The following is a 19,378-nucleotide window of genomic DNA, read 5'->3' on the forward strand; positions in this document are numbered from 1 at the left end:
CTTCTCGTGTTGAAAATCTCTCACGAGTGAGCGCAGCGAACGAGTGAGAGATCTTTTCAACACTCGAAGATAAATTTCGTATCTCTGCGCGCCCATGTAATATCCTCTATATATTATTGTCCTCTTAATTGAAAGCACTCGTGCACATATTTGCAAACGAGGCTTTGGATTTTTTCTGGAGGGTTGAACGAATTCTTGATTGAATATAATTTTCAGTCTTTTTAAAAAAAAAATTCATTAAATTTCTGCTTTCCATAACATCAAACATATTCTTTCTCAGACTCTCATAGCGCGGACATTTCACCAGGAAGTGTCACTCGTCCTCTATTTCCCTAAGTTCACACCTAGTACATATTCGGTCTTCGGGTTTTCTATACGGCCTTTTATAACGCCCTACTTCTATCTCTAGATAATGACAACTAATTCACAGACGTGTGAGAGCGTTTCTATGCTTGATGTTAGGAACGCGGAAGAGATATGTTTCAGGGGAATAATTACATTTAAAGATACGATATGTTCGGAGTTTATTTTTTTGACCGTTTTTTTTTTATCATCAGACACCTCCCTGAGACATTTCTTGAACTCAATATCTTTTAACCTTTGTTTTACAGTTTTACAGTACATCCTAACGTATTATCCAGACCTCACCGAGGCCCACTTTGTATATCGTATCTTTAATTTTCTTTAACCAGTCTCTCTTATTTTCGTTTTCTAAGCAATCTAAGAATAGATCATGAGAGAGGAAGCAACTTCTGGGTTCTCTCAGTTTGTTTAGAAAATCGAATGCCCTGCATTTGGCATCGATAGATAGAGGATATCTTCCCAGCTCGGCCCTACAAGCATTATTTGATGCATTCTTACCAACTTCTAGGACTAATTTACAAAATTTTACATGGACTGCTTCAGTTGGATCTCGCTCTTTCTTTAGTACGTCTACCCCCCAAACTTCACTCCCATACAGTAATATGGGTTTGATAAGCGCCATCTCCCATCATTTTTTTTAGTTTAAAGAGGGCTTTCAGTGCAACCTTTGCCAGTTCGTTTCTGCCTAAAGTGAAATTGCCTATGACACTAAAGAAAATCCCGAGGTACTTATACGAGGTCACGTTTTCAACTATCTTATTCTGGTACTTAAAGGTATAATTATTCATGGCTCTGCCTGTGTTATTGAAGACTACCACTTTCGTTTTATCTAGATTCAGTCTCATTCTATTTTCATTTGTAAAAATATTCATGTAGTCTAAGTATTGCTGCAGGACTTTTTCCCTCCTTGCAAGTAGGACCAAGTCCTAAATTCAATGAGTTCATTCTGTGTTAGGGGGATTTCAGCTAAGTTGTCAGAGGTCATTTAGCTATAAGTTGAATAAGGCGGTTGAAAGGACACACCCCTGTTTCACGCCTAAGTTAGAGACAAATGTCTCAGACAGTTCCCTATCTCCTTTCGCTGCAGCAAAGTCATTGCTAAACATGCTATTTAAGACAAAAAGAAATTTACCCGTTACTCCCATCTTGTCTACTTTCTCAAACAACCTATTTCGTGGTATTGTATCTAACGCTTTAGAGAAGTCGATAAAACAGCTGAAAAGGAGTGGTCCCAATTTAAAATCCTGTATAGGGTTTTGAGGCGTGTCAATTTCACACAAGTCGTTTAAATGGGAATTTCAGGCAACCATGCACAGTGTTTTTTTTTTCGGGTTTATTTTATCTCACTATGAGTGTTTTATCCTCTTGACCCCCCCTCCCCCCCTAAATAAAACCCTTCCCCCCGAAAAGCAACAAAAACAACAAAACAAACCAGGACAACAAAATTGTCAAATTTACAATATTAATCGATTATTAATTTGTATTTTTCTCATTACAAAATCTTTAGTTGCTATTCCTGGCTAACACCCACTACATAGTGATATATATTTAGAATATTAATATATAAAGTTGTCTTAGGGTGCTGTATTGCATGAGTATAGCTGCATAGTTATGGAAGAGAAAACAGTTTATCAGTTGTCATTATATACAAATCAAAGCAAAGTATCACTGCTATATTTACATAGTAAGTCAAGCTATTGAATCACTGAATGTCTTTGATTGTACCTACAGACTAACCTAGAGACTAACATTAGAATATATTTGCCATTCTAGCCTCATTCTGAGGACCAGCAGTAAAAGGTTTGACATTCATTCAGTGTAAGAACCAGACTATTGCAAAGAATAATATATCTACCCTTCTGCCTCATTCTGAGCACCAGAACGAGGTTAGACATCCAGTGCAGCAATATCAGTCTATTTCATAGAACAATATATTTGCCCTTCTAGCCTCATTCTGAGGATCTCCAGAATAGGTAGCAATACCAATATATTGCAAAGAAGTATATTTATAAAGTCAGTCTATGCAGAAGGGATAGGCAGATATTGGGACTTGGTTCAAGGGGTGAAAAAACAGAAATTACTGGACGTCTGCAGTATTTTCTTGGTTAGGTCTTTTGTAACAGTATCACATGACAAATTACTTCTTCAAAACACTTTCCTATCATTATGCAACAGCATGAGATTTTGAATCCTAAATTTGTGCCAAATATTATGGCAGGAGAGAACTTTTAAATTTACAATTGGTGTAATTATATGAAAATAGAATTTTGATTCCACCCTACCTTTTTTTTAGCTTTTACCTTCAAATGTATCATTTCGATTTAAGGGCCTCAAAAGTATAGCTTAGTGGTGAGCCTCAATAGCCATACTAGGAAATGCATGACAATACATTTTAGTACTGATTCTACATGAAGTAAATAGTTGAATGGAAAATATTTCTTGGCTTGAGTGATGTGTTGTGTGCACTTTCAGAAGGAACAGAGTGTTAGTGGCAAGAAAGGATTGCTCAACATGTGTGAAGGGTAGATCCAGGTTTGGTAAGACCGGGGATAGGGGAGTTAGACATGAAAGGAGTGTAACAAATATTGAATGAGACTTTTCCTGAACAGTAAATAACACCTGTTACTAAAAAATATTTAAAATTAATAAGTTTGTCTGAATTGTTTAAACATATGTTATTTTCTCTTACATTAGAATTAAAACTATTCACTGTTCTTGATCATTGCACTATTATACAGTAATAAATGGTCTTCACAGATGGAAGTAGTAATAGAAAATGAGCCCTTTTTGAAAGTGGATATAATATATTGATTGCGTATTTTTCATATGAGGACATGTTCTCATTTGGATACATGTCAGAGCCAAGTCAATTTGGAAAATCTTGTAAAACTATATGTTGACTTGGAAACTAATGACAATAGGCCTGTTGCAACGACAGGTCACATGACCCTAATCCGCTATGCCATCCAGCATATTTTCCCATACAAATCATTATAAATATTTAATCTTATATTTAATGCCATTTCTATTATAGTCAACACCATGAGCTAAAACTTGCCTTCTTACTAATATTGAGGTGCTCTTTCCATTTCTGGTGTTCATTTTAACAGAACATGTCTTTTCACGGTGTATAATTTACCTTTTCATCATTACTGTTTCATTAGAAACACCGACGCAGCTCACACTAGTTTTTAGCTAGTTATATCTTTTTATGGGGGTTAGGGTCACGTGACCTGTTGTTGCAAAAGGCCTATTTTTGATCTTTTGACCTGAGAATTCAAATGAAGGGGGTCATGTCTTGATGCCCTCAGACTGTTAAAACCAAAGTAAGGTTGCTTAGCTCAAACTTGTCAGAACAAAAAAAAGGCCTGTTAAGATGACCAAGATGACGGCCTATACCACACGAGGTGTGTACAGGCTGAGAAGGAGGATCTGACAAGTATCTGTCACTCACATCATGGATAATCGGTACGAAAGTTCATAAGCCGACCAGAACTAGACTCAGGTACCTTCTAGGGACCACTTTAAAAACTTTTCTATAAGCATCCATGCCTTACTATACAGGCTCAGTAAAAAATGGTAGACATGAGTATTCTAACGCTTATACTGTAGTACGAGATTTTACAGTGTGAATTGAAAAACTGTTGGCACCTTGAAATATTCCAGGAATGTTCTATTGTTTTTGGCCAATCAGAGTTGACTTTCTAAAACCACAAGATAACAGAAAGATAAGAATAATAAATATGTCTAGGCACCCATGGTTTTCCTATTAGCACTGTAAAGGCCAATTTTCATCCAGCATACATTGACCATAAAAAGTGAGAAGAATTTAGACAAGTTTGGTATAGCCTTACTCATCACCATGCTGTCTTAAGGAAAATAGAAGCTCACCAGTCAAAAAATATCATACAAGTATTCTTGCAAATTTCATCCAACAAGTATTCTTGCTATTCTTGCAAATATCATCCATAAAATGAAGAAAATTTCAATTTTTGAAACTAAAATTTAAAAAAAGATTTTTTGGACAACTGTTGCCTAGTAATTTGAATTTCTTTGGAAATTTTACATTCCTAAATGACTTTTACTAGACAAATAAACAACATTTATATGGCCATGAAGCAAATATGGATGAATAATAGTCCTTTGTAAATAAGAATCAAAAAGCTTACCCCATAGCAAAACAACTTGTAACTCAACAACAATTACAATGACGAGGAAACAAAGAGCACTTGAAATACTGCAGAGCTGAGTTGACAGCAAACATTCTAGACTAATTCTTCAATCTGAATCATCAGTCAACTTTATCCTACCATTCAAAGATCAGATCAGTTGTGATAAACAAATACAGAAGAACAGGAACATTTGATCAGCTGTGGACTTGATCCCCAACTATTCTCCTAGAAGGAGGAGTCATTATAGAAGATGTATGGCTGTGGATCTTTATCCTTCATGTTTTGGTGGGGTGTACCATCCTAAAAGGATATAAAAATAAAACCATTCTTACCTTGACACTTATAATTAGCTTCATTCGAAGTATAACTTGTAGAGCTGCATCAAAAATGTATCACCCCTCCCCCCCCCCACCAAAAAAAAAAAAAACCAAAAACAACAACAACCAGTAATTAACAGTTTAGTAGAAGGTGGCAACACACGGCCTTATCTTGGTTCAACAATTATTAACAGCTATTTACTAGCTTTACTTTTAACACATGCCAGTCCAATGATGAAAAACTATGAAAAACATTAGTACAGTTTAGGGTCAGAATCAACCAAGTTTACTAAAATTTCTTCCAAGTGGAAGTATCAACCTTAACTAATTCAGTCTGGTTAGAATAGTGCTCCTGGGTCATACATGAACTGTATTATAGCTGCAAGAGGTGCCTTCACCTGCTTTCAGCCTGACCCCACTGAGATGTGCTCTTTTATTTCTGGCTGTGATTAGTGTTAGGTAACAAGTTTTAATAGAGAATTTAAACGTCTGTTTCATTTAAACTTCAATCTGTTAAAGAGTCTTTCATTTCATTATCTAACAACATTACCATTTTTTTCGTGGATTTGAACTAGTGATTTAAAGGACTGTTGAGCTCTGACCAGACTGTACACACCAGGCTTTAATCCAATAATAAAATAAAACAATGTCAGATCTACATTGAACAATAAAAAAGAGATGATCACATGTTAAGAGCTTGATACTGTTTTTATTCACGAGTTTCCATAATTTATAATATTCTGAACAAGCAGGTCTGTGAGCGAGTGATTGAATGATATGATATAATAAAATGAGTGAATAAAAAAGATATCAGGCTCCTAACTTGCGATAATTTGTTTATTACACATTTAGGGTAGATAAAATGACAAAATTTACAGTTTCCAGTTTACTGTGAAGTGATATTGTATCACTTCACTGATATGGTCTTTATTCAAGGCTTTAACACATGGATATGGACCCTAAATGTGTAAGAAACTACATTATCACTACATTATTAGCCTTTCAATTTTTCAAATTTCTTTCATTTCTTGCTGCATAAAATGTCAACTGACAAATGAAGAGTCCCCCAAAAAGCCCCATGATGCAACACATTTCCACAACTTTGAAAAAGCTAATTAGGACTAAAACCAAAACAAATTTAGGATAATTATCAATTATGTATTAAGGCTTTCTCCTTCTTTCTTTTTCTCCCTCTTTTTCTTTTACTTCCTAGTATTTCCTTGCTTTTCCCTTTTCTTCTATTTTCCCTTTCTAACATTTTGATATTTATTTCTTTTTGGTATTTTTTTACATTTATGATAACTGTTCACTGTTCCAATCAGTGGATATAAATTATACATTAATTTATTTAATATATAAATTGTAAGTCTTCTTTTATTTATACCTTTTTACTGTCCTGGAAGTTAATTCTTGCCTTTCCTTTGACCAAGGTTGCAGTTATCTGTACTATTACTGCTTCTATCGTGTAGGCACTACTCCAGCCCTTAACGACAACATAATTTTATCATTTAATATTTAACAAATAAAACTGCTTTTTCTGTGCTCCGTTAAGTAATAAAAATAAAACATGCAGGAAGTGAAGTTAGCACAAAAGAAGTGTAAGGAGAAGCACGGGCCATAGGCGAGGAGTGCTTCACAAATTTTTGAGTGCTTATGGCACTTCCTTAGTTTTATTATTAATATAGTTATTGATTTTATTTTGGTATTGAATTTATTTAATATACAAAAAAAAAATGGTTGCAGGGTTGCCCGATCTAGCAGCACTTTGCGCTCACAGATTGTATCAGCACTGTGCTCGTAATAAAGCAATCAGTGCATGCTTACTATCCTAACTATGTATTTAATAAATAATCATAAAATATGTGAAAATACTCCAGTTTTGAGTTCTCTTTGCCCAACCTTAGTCTCATCTGTGCGTTAAACTATTCCAAACCCCACAGCATTTTAACCAACTCATATATTATAAAATGGACCTTAATAAAAGAAAAGAACACTTTCGTACACAATCAAGGCTAAGACTGAACAAAGACAAACTTAAAATGGGAGTATTGAGTGCAATGAAATCCTTTTACTCACCTGTGGGGTTAATAATTCCATGCAGATAGCTCCTCCACTGAGAACATAGCTGAAACATTACAAATACCAAATAATAAGCTAAAAATCATTTCATTCATTGATTATTTATAAAACTGGGATGTAAAGATGATGAGTATGATGATATGACTGTGGAAAAGGTGGCACTGAGCAAAACCTTCGTACATATTCAGATTTTGTTGCTTCAAAACAGAGCCAATAATCCAGTGCAATCAGCTTATTTCAATTATCACTAGGTCTTTACCCTCTTTGAAAACATTAATCATTATTATGGCTATTTATGATGTCATATTTAAAACAATGATTGAGACATTTTATAAATAAGATTATTCTTATAATTCATTTGTCTAACAATTGTTGCAGTTGGGAGGACCACAACATTTTGAATGCTATAAGTAGTCTTCATCAGGCGATGGTGTAGACTGGAAGTCAGACAACCACTGGTACACATGCAGAGTAAAAGAAGCCATCCATGTTAGACTCCATCCAACAACATCAATAGGGACAGCGGAATTGACATTCTGGAAGCGTGAATACAGACCATTCAAAAGCACTTCCTCACGCCTACCACCGGCAACCAATCACAGCCCAGACGGGATCCTGAAGGGAAGGAGACTGACAGTTTATAACGAGACCACCTTCCAGTCTACACCATCACCTGATGAAGACCAGCAGCAGCAGGTGAAACGTCATGGTCCACCCAACATCCACAATCGTAAGACAAATGAAAAAGTATAATCGTTGATATATATCCACAATGAAAAACCTTTTCCATTTTATGGCTAAATACTCACCCTGCACTGATAATAGGATAACAAACTCTGGCAAATGGTGGATCAAATGGAAATTTATCCTAGAAATGACAATGAACAAGGAAGGTGATCTTCGAGAAAAGGCCTAGTACAATTTTGCACCTTAGAAAAATATTATTTCGAGAACAGTTTATAATCTGACACAAACTATGTGCTTCATGCACTGTCATAATTCATGCAAGATTCTTTGATAGAAAAATGTCTGCAAGGCAGAAAAATTCTTTCATAAATGAAGTTATAATAAGTAAATATGATATTCAAATAGAACACACAATGTAGACATCCATTTTAACTAGAGCTTCCAGAACAGGAAGTTCTGTTCGATTGATTTGGACAATCACCATGGCTGAAGCAACGTTTAACAAAATGCACAAATTTCAATTAAAGTCTTAAGCTTTTACATGTAGTTTGCTTTTGATTATGTTTTCTCGATTTCTTGTTTTCTATGGCTTTCATAGTATCTGTATTTTCTGTGTAAATAGCTTGTTTCAGAGGTGTAATGATCACAGTCAAAAGTACCACAGATGGTCATGTTGTTTAAATTCTAATTTTTTTCCTGAAATTGCCTCGCTGTCATAGCTGCCTGTGATAATACTGACAGCAACCATGACATTATCAACTATGGTTGGGCACATCTATCATGGTGGTCTTAATATTCAACACATTATTACTCACAGTAAAGGATAGATTTAAATGAATATGATCAAGTCCTTCTTGCTTTTTCAGTTGGATCATATCTTTATGTAGTGTACTCTCTGGGTCAACCCTAAATGAAGTAATTAAATAATATAAATAAAACTTCAATATCAGAACCTCAATAAAACATACACATGCATTCTATACTTTCTTTATTTATAATTCTAGTGGTTTCATTCCAGCTGGTTTGTTGCCAGTCATGATTACAAACCACATTAGTTTTTATATTTTTTTCTGGTACAAAATTACTGATCAAAATGACTAGCAAGGCAAATAATTATTTGACCGGTTAAGTGCCAATTCTGGCTGCACATTGCCTGATGACTGGCTGTCACTTTTGCCCTGTTAGTTAAATATGAATTTATAATATAAAATTGAGAAAATTAGGTAAAAAAGCAACAAGATGCCAGCCTAGTGATGTATAAACAAACAGACACTAGATAATATTATTTTGAAAAAATACAAAACGTGCGCGCGTGCTATGTGCAGTTATAAAGCACGCAGGGATAGGTAGAACACGAGAGAAGTGTTAGGAGGAGCACAACTTGTAGCTGAGCATCCCCAAGTGCTTTATAACTCCACACAGCACAGCAAGCAAGTTTTTTATTTCTTTTATAGATTAATGCAAAGGGCGCGTGCGTGCTGTGTGCTCTCATAAAGCATGCGCTCCCAACCAATCATAATGTGAGAATTTCATAATACTTATTGTATAAAATATATTTGTACATACCTCATAATTTTAATACTCCAGTCATAGAGATTGTCATCATTTAATTGGACAGAATAATTACCTAGATAATATAAAGACCAAAACCTATTTTAGGGAAAAGCTCAAAATAAACATGAATGCATGGATACACTAAAGCTGTGGTCACATTAGAGAATTTAACTTTGGTTACTGACAAGTTAACTGTAATATTTTTAGTGTGACCGGTCTTATGTTAGTGTTAACTATAATTTAGAAACTCGGGCGGCATCGGCGAAAAACAAAGGAATTTAACTTTAGTCTAACTAAGGTAGATGTGTGGGTTAAGCTTTAGTGACAGTTAAGATCAGAGCAGATAAGAAGAACCAATCACAAGAGATTATTTGACAGGTAATTGTGAGAATTGTCTGCAGCATACAGGTACTACAGTAAAACTTTGAAGTTCTAGTTCTAGGTTTTGCTTGCAGTAAATACAGCTTCGACAAAATGAACTTTGAGGATCATTTCCAATATGGATCGTAATCGTATACTGGGTCGGTGATCATATGGGTGAACCCAAAACTGAGATCGTGGGAGAACCCATATTCTGCGCTCTATTAGTCTGCTTCGTTTTCGTCGTAGTAGATGCATCAAATTCATTATAGATGAAATCGCGTACATCCTTCTTTGCCTTATGATCTGCAAAACGTGGAGAAGACTACGCAGCCTTGTTCTTCTGTTTCGATTTTTAAAGCTGGAAAGAAAAATAATCTGAAGGGCGCTATTTCTCCTATTCGCCATTTTGTTGTTACGTTAACTATGGTTATGAAGCACTAGTGTGACCCCAATCCCAAAATTTGCATAACATAAGTCTGACCATATCTACAAATTATGTCATCAACTTAAGTATAACTATAGTTAAATTCTCTAGTGTGACCGCAGCCTAAAAATCCAAAACCATTTACAATACTCGATTTAAGAAATAGAAAATGTGCACATGCGCTGTGTGTAGCTATCGTTGCTGTGTGCAGGGGTTGGTAGAAGAGAAGAAGTGTTAGGAGAAGCATGACATGTAGTGAAGTGCTTCTCAACACTTTTCCAGTGTTTTGTCACTCTCCAAGTGCTTTATAACTGCACACAGCACTGCAAGCAGGTTTATAAAATACAAATTATGATAAACGTTATTTCATATAGGGACATAGCCTTATTTGACGCCATCTCTCATAAAGGTAGAAATTTCAAAAACCTGAATTTTAGGTAGGGGTGGCCTGGAACCTTGCCTGTTGCCATGGCAACTTATATCTATAGCTACTTTTGAAGAGTAGCTAGAGTACTTTACTGTAATACTAGCAAATTTGGTTGCTTTTGATTGAAATTGGGCTGAGATAGCTTATTGTAAACTTAGGCTGCTCAAGTATTGAGAATATGAGCTACTTTTGAAGAATAGCTAGAGTACTATAATACTAGCAAATTTGGTTGATTTTGATTGAAATTGGGCTGAGATAGCTTATTGTAAACTTGTAGTATTGAGAATATGATGTCATCAAGAAAAATGGCTTCAATTTCTTAAACTCCAATATCTTTTGAAGGCAAAAAGACATTTGAAAACAAGAAAAGTGACATTTTACTTCCCTATCGAAGGCAAAAAAAGAGCAAAAATGTGCAGAAATTTGATTGTAGTGGCACTTTAACCTGTGGATATGATGTGCATTAAGGGACAACTTCTTGGGTTATTACCTGATTTATAACTATCAGATCTGTATACATCTCTCAATTCTTTCATGAGTCTGTCTGTTGCCTGGACTGATCCACACACAGAACCCTGAACATGAAAACAGAGGTTTAAATATTCAGTCTGACCCATAAATAACACAATTATTATCAAGTCTACTACATGTAAAAATAATAATAAACCATTGTTTATTGCCAAATGCCTATTGATTAGTATGAGTATGAGTATGAATATTATTGAGTACTCCCCTTCAGGGCTTTTCAGTGAACAAACTATTAATTAATTAGCTAAGCAGTAGACCACCATCAATCAGATAAATCACTGACGTACAAAAAGGTACATGGAAACTGTGGAAAAGTACATTGATTGACTGTAGTGCATTGTCTTGATCAATGCATTTTATTGTTGTTCTTGTCATAAAATATGGCTGCCATCACATGAGTGTACTTCGTGATTATTGTCCAGCATCAGACTGTATTTTATTATTGATCTTGTCATCCAATATGGCTGCCATCATGTGAGTGTACTATATGAGCCTTGTCAAACATCAGACTGTATTTTATTGTTGTTCTAGTCATCCAATATGGCCATCGTCACATAAGTGTACTACATGACCCTTGTCCAGCATCAGATTGTATTTTGTTGTTCATGTCATCCAATATGGCTGTCACATGAGTGTTATGAGCCTCAAAAAGCATCAAACTGTATTTTATTGTTGTTGTTGTTCATGGTATCCAATATAGCTAACATCACATGAGTGTACTACATTGTCATCCAATATGGCTGCCATGAGTACCACATGAACCTTGACAAGCATCAAACTGTATGTTATAGTCGTTATTGTTCATACTATCCAATATGGCTGACATCACATCAGTGTACTACATTGTCATCCAATTGCAATATGGCTGCTGTCATATGGATATCATACTTTTCACTCAATAAGACTGCTGTTATAGTATATAATTTATATATATATAATAATATATGAAGCTTAGAAGAATCCTACTGTACCTTCAAATGGTCTTCTCGTCTGCTTAATCTCAGTCTTTCTAACACTGCAAAGTTTTCTGCACCAATTTCATGTTCTTCTTTTTTGTCATCAACCCTAACAAACAAACAAACAAACAAATAATAAACATAATAAATAATATAAAAAATATTAGACAAGTTTTTTCAATTTTATCCATGTCTCTGATCGGTGGAGTACTTTAGCTCTGCTATAGGTTTTGACACTTTAATAATTCTCATTGATAATAAAAAATAAAAAATGCAAGTAATAATAAATAAATAATAAATTATAATTTAAGGCAATGATAGTTCATATTCCATACTCTTCTTCATCCTCCATTTCGTAGTTATCTGAGTCTTCACTGTTTTCATCATTATCCTGAAGGAGAAAAAAAAACATTTAATTCCAGTATTGATGGGTTGCAAGCATTCTCAAGACAGTCAAAAGACAAAAACATGGCTGCCATATTGGCGCCCTTGACAATGGATACTTATGAGAAATATTTTGTTAAACGGCTCCAACATTACCCCAAGAGGCAGCAATGGCATAATTTGCAATCGTCTCTTTCACAGTTCCCTGCACCATCTTGAAAGGTAGCCATGCCTTTGCATTTAAGCGAGACAAACGGTGAGCTTGCAATGATAGAGACATGTGAATAATTGTTCAAGGTGTTAAAAAAGCATCTATATCATTGCAAGCTCACCGCTCATCTCGCTTCGATGCAAAGGCATGGCTACCTTTCAAGATGGCGCAGGGAGCTGTGAAAGGGACTATTGAAGAAATGCAATTTTTTATTTATTTCATCACTACAAAATATCAGTTCTGTATTATCCATAGAAGCAACCATTGCCTGATGGAAATAGTACATGAAAATGATTACAAGCAGTATGAGCAGACTGACTACATGGCGGTTGATCCTGTTATGATACTTCATTATCCTCACCTCTTCGAGGCCCTCATCTTCACTTTCATCTTCATCCATTGGTTCTGTCCGATTTATTTCATCCTTTTGAACAGAAAAAAACATATTGAAACCTAATTGTCTTTGGTATAATTTTAGACTTGAATATATAGTTTCTCAAGCTATGATTGGTCGGGCGACTGGTGATTCTGAGACGATAATCCTTACTAATCAATACATTTACTACTAATGAGGAAGTTAACACGTTTAACAAGTTATTGAAATAAATGTATGCTCTTAATTGCCCTATTTCACTATGACGTCACTGCTTGTTTCTGTGGGGATAGAATCGCCAAATCCAATCCAATCCAATCCAAAATTCAACAAAATTTGCTCCTAGCGAAACAGTTTAATCTAAAATGGCCTGTAATATGTGTTAATGTGTGCTAAAAATATTCTGAGTGTTTGCTGGCTATTCTACATCTCTTCGTGTATTGATACAGGTTTTAGAAGAATTTTAAGTGAATTTGCGTTGATTTGACCCCCTCCGACGGCCACGATCCTTTGCGTTTAAACAATAGATTGTTTTGATGTGACATCATAGTGAAATAGGGCAATTATGTACATTATATAATACATTTTTTATTGAACCCTGCATAGTATTTAAAATTATAAATGATTAAAATGAAATGTATCCTGATGGGCCAATTTTTCCAGCCAACGTACATTTCTTTGTAAAATTCCATGTTTTAAAAATATCATAATTTGATAGCTTACATGTGATATTCACAAAGTTTCACAGTTTTTCAAAATATCTGTATGACAACTTAGAATATCAATTATCTTTTTCTGTTTTTAACAAATTTCTTTAAAGCGATATCACATGAAAAAGCTCTAAAACATTGCTGAATCGCTGACATATTCCAAACAATAAAACTTGGGAGCTAAGACCTAATAGCATTCTGGGTAATCACCTAATGAGAAACAAGCGAAACAGATACTATCATCGTCTGGTAAATTTTGAACCGACAGTCTTTGAACCATGTACTATGGGCCCAGAAACCTGTTACCTCTTAAAGATATAGCTATTATAACCAAGAATATATTTTCTTAGCATAATGTTTTGTCTTCCATCATTTTATTATTTATTTTTTTGATATCATACTTGACACTAATTCTAAAGCCTGGCGGCACATAGAGAGGAGACAGGAGAGAAAGAATAACCACCCACTGACTTTCTTTTCAAAATTCACATTAGTATTTTCATGTACTAATTTATGTTAAGTCTACAATTACATGCCAAAATTAACATACTGGCATTTAGACAAAGAAAGAATGATTGCTAATATCACAACAAAATCCACAACAATAGGATTTCTCCATAAATAACATTAAGAACACCATCTAGCAGCACATCAAGAAGAGTTACATGCAAATACCCATGTATCAAGTCATGTTTTAAAGTTGAGATGTTTTTATGGACTTTAAAAATATAAGTTAAATTTAGATAATAAATACAATGTTAAACAGTCAACCGCAAAGAGGTGAATAAAAATAGAAACCCATATTTGCGTTTGGAGATTAGTATTTTATGTATTCAGTTCAACAACGAACTCAAATCTAGGATAGAGCTATAAAAATTACTACAAAATAAACCACATATAAAAATTCAACAGAAGCTGAATTCAATTTTTGGATGGCGAATTTAAATGTTTCAGTAAGTAAAGCTTATATTTTAAGCAAATTATTCATCATTTTAATACTTCAAGAAGAACATATTAAATCAAGAATATTGCATATATACCTTTATTAGAGAAAAATATAATAATATAAATGGGAAATGATACCTGTATAAGTTGAATAGATGACAAGTTTTCGATATTTGGAGGTAAAGGAAGATTTTGACTTTTGAATAGGTCAGTGATTAGCTGTTGTGTTGCTCGAAGAAGCTAAACAAAGACAAAATCTGGAGTAAGAATAAAAATGGAAACAGGACTACGAACATGGAACAAAACACTGAAAGAGTAAAAAAGAGAAAGCAAGTGATTTACCTGTTTTGGTCCCGAACAATTAACTCCATTATTGCTGAAGGACTCGACTACTTGGTTGATAGCTGGGTCTTCGCTTTCACTAAACCACATCGGAGCAAGGTCGGGATACGACTCCTAAATCACATAATTTTACCAATAAACTCTCGGAACTAGTAACGTAACAGTGTAAGCTTGAAATTAAGACGCTTTAAACTATCCAAAAGAAGAGAGCAAGAGTTGAATTTTACCGAGATATTGCAGTGAATAACATGCTCGATGTTTGTACTTGGACATACGAAGCGGCAAATCAGCTCGTCTAAACCATTGGATGATACTCGGAAAAACTCATGTTCGGGCCCAAAAGTCTTTTCCAAGACAGAAATTTCTTTCTTGAGCTCTTGGAACCTAGACATTTGCCTGGCTAGGGCAGAAATCGTTAAAATTACTCCAAGTTTTCCATCAACAAACAAAATATTTCTCCTTTTTGGTCACAGTCGGTCGGGACTATTTCTTTGGAACGCCGCTGTGCACATTTTCAAATTCTTTAAATGTTTTCGTTGAGTGCTCGACGGACATCGGAAATGAATCGGAAACTAATCGGATATATGATTCATCGTGGGGAACTCGTGTGGGGGAGACTAGCTGGGGAGACTAGCTTAGGGACGGACCATTAGATTTTTGAGGGGGGAGGGGGGGATATTGGGCTATTTATATTGTGCAGGATTTTTTTTTTACCCTCAGGGACTGGTCATAAATTAGGGGGTGGGTCACATAATTTTTAACTCCTTCAAAGGGGTGGGCTGTTGATAGAATTTGACAACTAAAAAGGGTGGGCCATTACAAAATACAGTAGTATTATAATTGTCATCATCAGAATTTCTCAAGGAAATTTGCAGTTGCAGAGGATCTGGTTACGAAGTATGTAGAACGAACATCTGCAGTACATTCGAATGAAAAAAAATATGGGCAAATGAAAAGAAAAAAAATAAGGAAGCAGAGAAACTTAAAGCATACGAAGACTATGTCAGGAAAGACATACAAGAAAGCGGAATGCTTAAGAAGCAGAGGGTTGCAGTCTTGGACTACGTTTTAAAAAAGCACAACTTGCTCAAGCTCAAAATGTACAAAAGTGAGAAAGTCCAAGTTATAAGTGCTTGGCTGTCTATGCAGCTTTTAAATACTACGACAAGTACAACAGAGGAAGAGCTAGAAAAAGATGGTACTTCACGCGAGGACACTGAAGGTGATGATAATTCATACGAGGACAATAATGAGGATACTGAAGATTTGGATAGCGACGAAGAAACTGACATTGTTACTCGTGAAATAGGAATTACTGACAGTGAGGAAAACGATGACAGAGAAAGAAGAAGTCGAAAAAGTCAATGTTACAATAAGTGGTAGACGTGTGCAACCAAGAAAATTCTTTTGGGATTTAGATTTTTTCAGGGGTGGCATCTGCAATTTTGCTTCAAAACTGGGGTTGGGTCCTCTAATTTTCAGCATCATTTTATGATGGGCCAAGATAAGAAAAAACACTGATTCTATTCTGATTTTGCCCCCCCCCCTCACCCCCCCTCCCCTATACTTTATGACCAGTCCCTCATAGCTGTGCAGGAATCTCGTTTTTGGACATCATGATTTGCTTGCACGATATGTCTTTGAGAGTTAGCTTTTTTACGTTTTTTATGGCCATGAAAGCCTCTTATTTGACCAAAAAGAGGAATATCTCTGAATTATTGTACGACAAGTAAGGGTTCATAGTGCTCTTAAACGATAAACTATTTTCATAGGGGAAAGTAAGGCGTCAAAAGTATATTATGAAAGGATACAAGAATAATATTAGGAAACAATTTTCCTATCCATAATCAGTCCGTGATCCCACCAAGATGTTATTGTTACTGTTATTAGTATTTTTGGCCTTGGTAATGATTATTGTTCTTTATGATATTTGTTATATCTTATTATATTTTGTATCCTCTATTTGCTATTTCAGTTGTATTTATGAACGTTAATTTACCCTAGATTATTGCAATGGAAAAAGAAATATATACAAGCGGACAAGTTATGCTCCAATTCACCCTTCACAGTATTGGCTTTCATATGATAAAGGTGAAAGAAATATGAGGGATGTGCCTTGAGATTTGTTATAAATGTTCTGGCCATACAGCTATTTCAAAAAAAGGTTGATGCATGATCCCCCTCAGTGAATACTGAATAGTGCTTTCCAAGACCAAAGGGCATTGTGGGTCTCGTTAATTTGAAATAAAAAATTAATACAGCAATTAACTCTCTAGATGTTGTTACTAGTATATTGTTTCAAATGGAATACACTAAAGATAGGATAGATAATTGTTATTAATCCTACTTTAGACAATATCACTATGACCCACAATGCACTTCGCCGGTCTTGGACTACACTATTCAGTATGCAATATTCAGTATTCAACTTTTTTTGTAATAGCCGTATAGTTCTTTTATAAAATATCATTGATAAAGCTTCTTGCATAATTTTTTCTGGCACTTTCTCATGCACGAATTTTTTCTTCACTCTTGAAAGGCGCTGTGCTCGAATTTTTTTGGCTTTTTTGCTGCAACCCCCTTCAAAAATCTAATACCACTCTTTCGACGTCTAGCGGGTTATGTGAAATGTTCTGCTATGAAAATGAAATCGAAGATTGATATATTTATCCCGAACGAACACCGATGAGTTGCCGAACTTATCCTGTATGCCGAATATAGAATACTAAGTCATATACTAAGTGGCTTCCATCACGTGACCAAAATCCACTGAAACTGCACCTGAATTACCGTCCTCATGAACCTATACGATTTTGGGGGTAGCTGAAATCCCGTTTTTCATTTCTTTCCCTTCCTTCCCAGTATCTTATCCTCATATTTATCTCTTTTACTCTGACCAAGGACTAGCGTCCGGAAAACGTCAGTAAGTTTTTTATCTTTATCCTTATTTTATTAGTTTACTCCTACGAAGGACTAGCGTCCAAAACGTCAGTTTTTTCATCTTTTCACGGTGTATAATTTACCTTTTTAAAATATCATCACTGTTTTATTAGAAACACCGACGCAGCTCACGCTAGTTTTTAGTTTTTATAGATAACTATCTCTTCTTATATTTAAAGCCATTAATTTCCGAGGTTCAGCTGAAAAAAAGTCGAGTTCTGAATTAAAGTGCATTGTGGGACTATTTTAGGGGACGAAAAAGATGCAGATGCAGACCCAGTTTTTTTCCAGCACAACCTCTGAATATGATTTTTCTTTTTTTTGCAAAAATTATAATTCCAGTGGCGGAATCAGAGTGAATCCATGCACGGACATGAAACCCCCTTTTGTAAAAATTATTAGCGAATTGCATTGTCCCACCTGTATTTATTTACTTGATTTTTTCTATCTTTTATAATAAAAAAAACAGCTCCAGCCTATTACATGGTGAGCCGAGTATCATGGTTATGGTATACCGTATGCACAGTATATTAACTTTAGAGGTATGCAAGAAGGGCTTTGCTTCAGGGAAAACTCAGCGGTAACTCAACTAGCGTACACAGGAAGAACATGTCAATCATCTTGAACGCAAACAATATCACTTAATCCATCTAATAAGTCAGTACACAAATCGCAGCCGTAGCCATTTGCGTTATATTTTTTTCTGTTGACCTATACTACGTTAAATCAACAAAAACAATACAAAGAAACAAACTTACGTTTATAGTTTTTAATACAATTAACTTCCGTAAAAGTGGAATGCATGTTGATTCATGAGCTTAAAAAGTATTCTCCGTAATCAGAAAAAAACTTAAGCCTATATTGCTCCAAATAAGCGTCCCCATTAGTGCAGTAGAGTAGGTGATACTTCACTAAGGTAGCCCAAATCTATTTTTAACTATATGTATAGGTAAAACTACCTCTCGGTCGGTCTGAAAAATGATGACTGAAAGCGCTAGAAAAATTAGAATCTAGCACTTATTGTTGATCATTGTTTTCAGTAAACAATTAAGTCAAGTGATTGGGCTTTGTTCACGAAACTCTCCTGCACTTGTTCGGAATTTTACCACACGGTTGAACATGTCATTACCAATATAACACTAAAAATATCTGCACAACCGTATAAGGTCATCTTAAAAGACAATAGAGTCTAAATAGGTCTGAGGGGAAAACATGCAGGGAATGAAATAGTTGCATTTTTCAAGTACTCAACTTAACACTTATTACCGGTAATGGCTGTATGTAATGAAGCCTTTTGCCTAGGGGCTAATGAGCATCCATAGAACAGAATTAACTATCAATAATTTTACAATTATCATTATGAAATCAATTCTGAAAATTCATCATCTTAAAAGTAGATAAAGGGGAAAAAAGCAGCGAGAAAAATTAAGTTTTACCTTTGAAAATAAAGTTTAACAATCTAGGCTCCTTCACGGTTCACTTAGACTGAGGTCATTTTGACGCCGGTGCGCCTGCGATTTTTGTGAACGGAAGACTTAAGTTCTCCTTCCGGGTTCATACATAGCTGTCGTCATGCCAACGTCATTTTGATTTGCAAACGAAG

At 35.1% G+C, this 19,378-nt stretch overlaps 1 protein-coding gene across 1 annotated transcript; it reads right to left on the reverse strand.

The window, feature by feature from the left end:
- Positions 1 to 1,808: 1,808 nt before the first annotated feature.
- On the reverse strand, positions 1,809 to 15,308 carry LOC116307938 (ubiquitin-conjugating enzyme E2 Q2). Its single transcript, XM_031718272.2, has 14 exons — positions 15,063 to 15,308; positions 14,836 to 14,949; positions 14,632 to 14,733; positions 12,827 to 12,889; positions 12,206 to 12,261; positions 11,886 to 11,979; positions 10,877 to 10,961; positions 9,185 to 9,245; positions 8,434 to 8,524; positions 7,741 to 7,799; positions 6,929 to 6,977; positions 6,237 to 6,335; positions 5,403 to 5,472; positions 1,809 to 4,835 (listed from the first exon to the last, which is right to left on the reverse strand). Exons 1-14 carry the CDS (start codon positions 15,225 to 15,227, stop codon positions 4,804 to 4,806), a joined length of 1,140 nt encoding a protein of 379 aa, XP_031574132.1. The 5' UTR covers positions 15,228 to 15,308; the 3' UTR covers positions 1,809 to 4,803.
- Positions 15,309 to 19,378: the final 4,070 nt, after the last annotated feature.

The sequence above is a fragment of the Actinia tenebrosa genome, unplaced genomic scaffold, assembly GCF_029948245.1.
Source record: "Actinia tenebrosa isolate PJP-AT-01 unplaced genomic scaffold, QUT_ActTen_1.0 PGA_scaffold5__44_contigs__length_20552954, whole genome shotgun sequence".
Classification (NCBI taxonomy): domain Eukaryota; kingdom Metazoa; phylum Cnidaria; class Anthozoa; order Actiniaria; family Actiniidae; genus Actinia; species Actinia tenebrosa.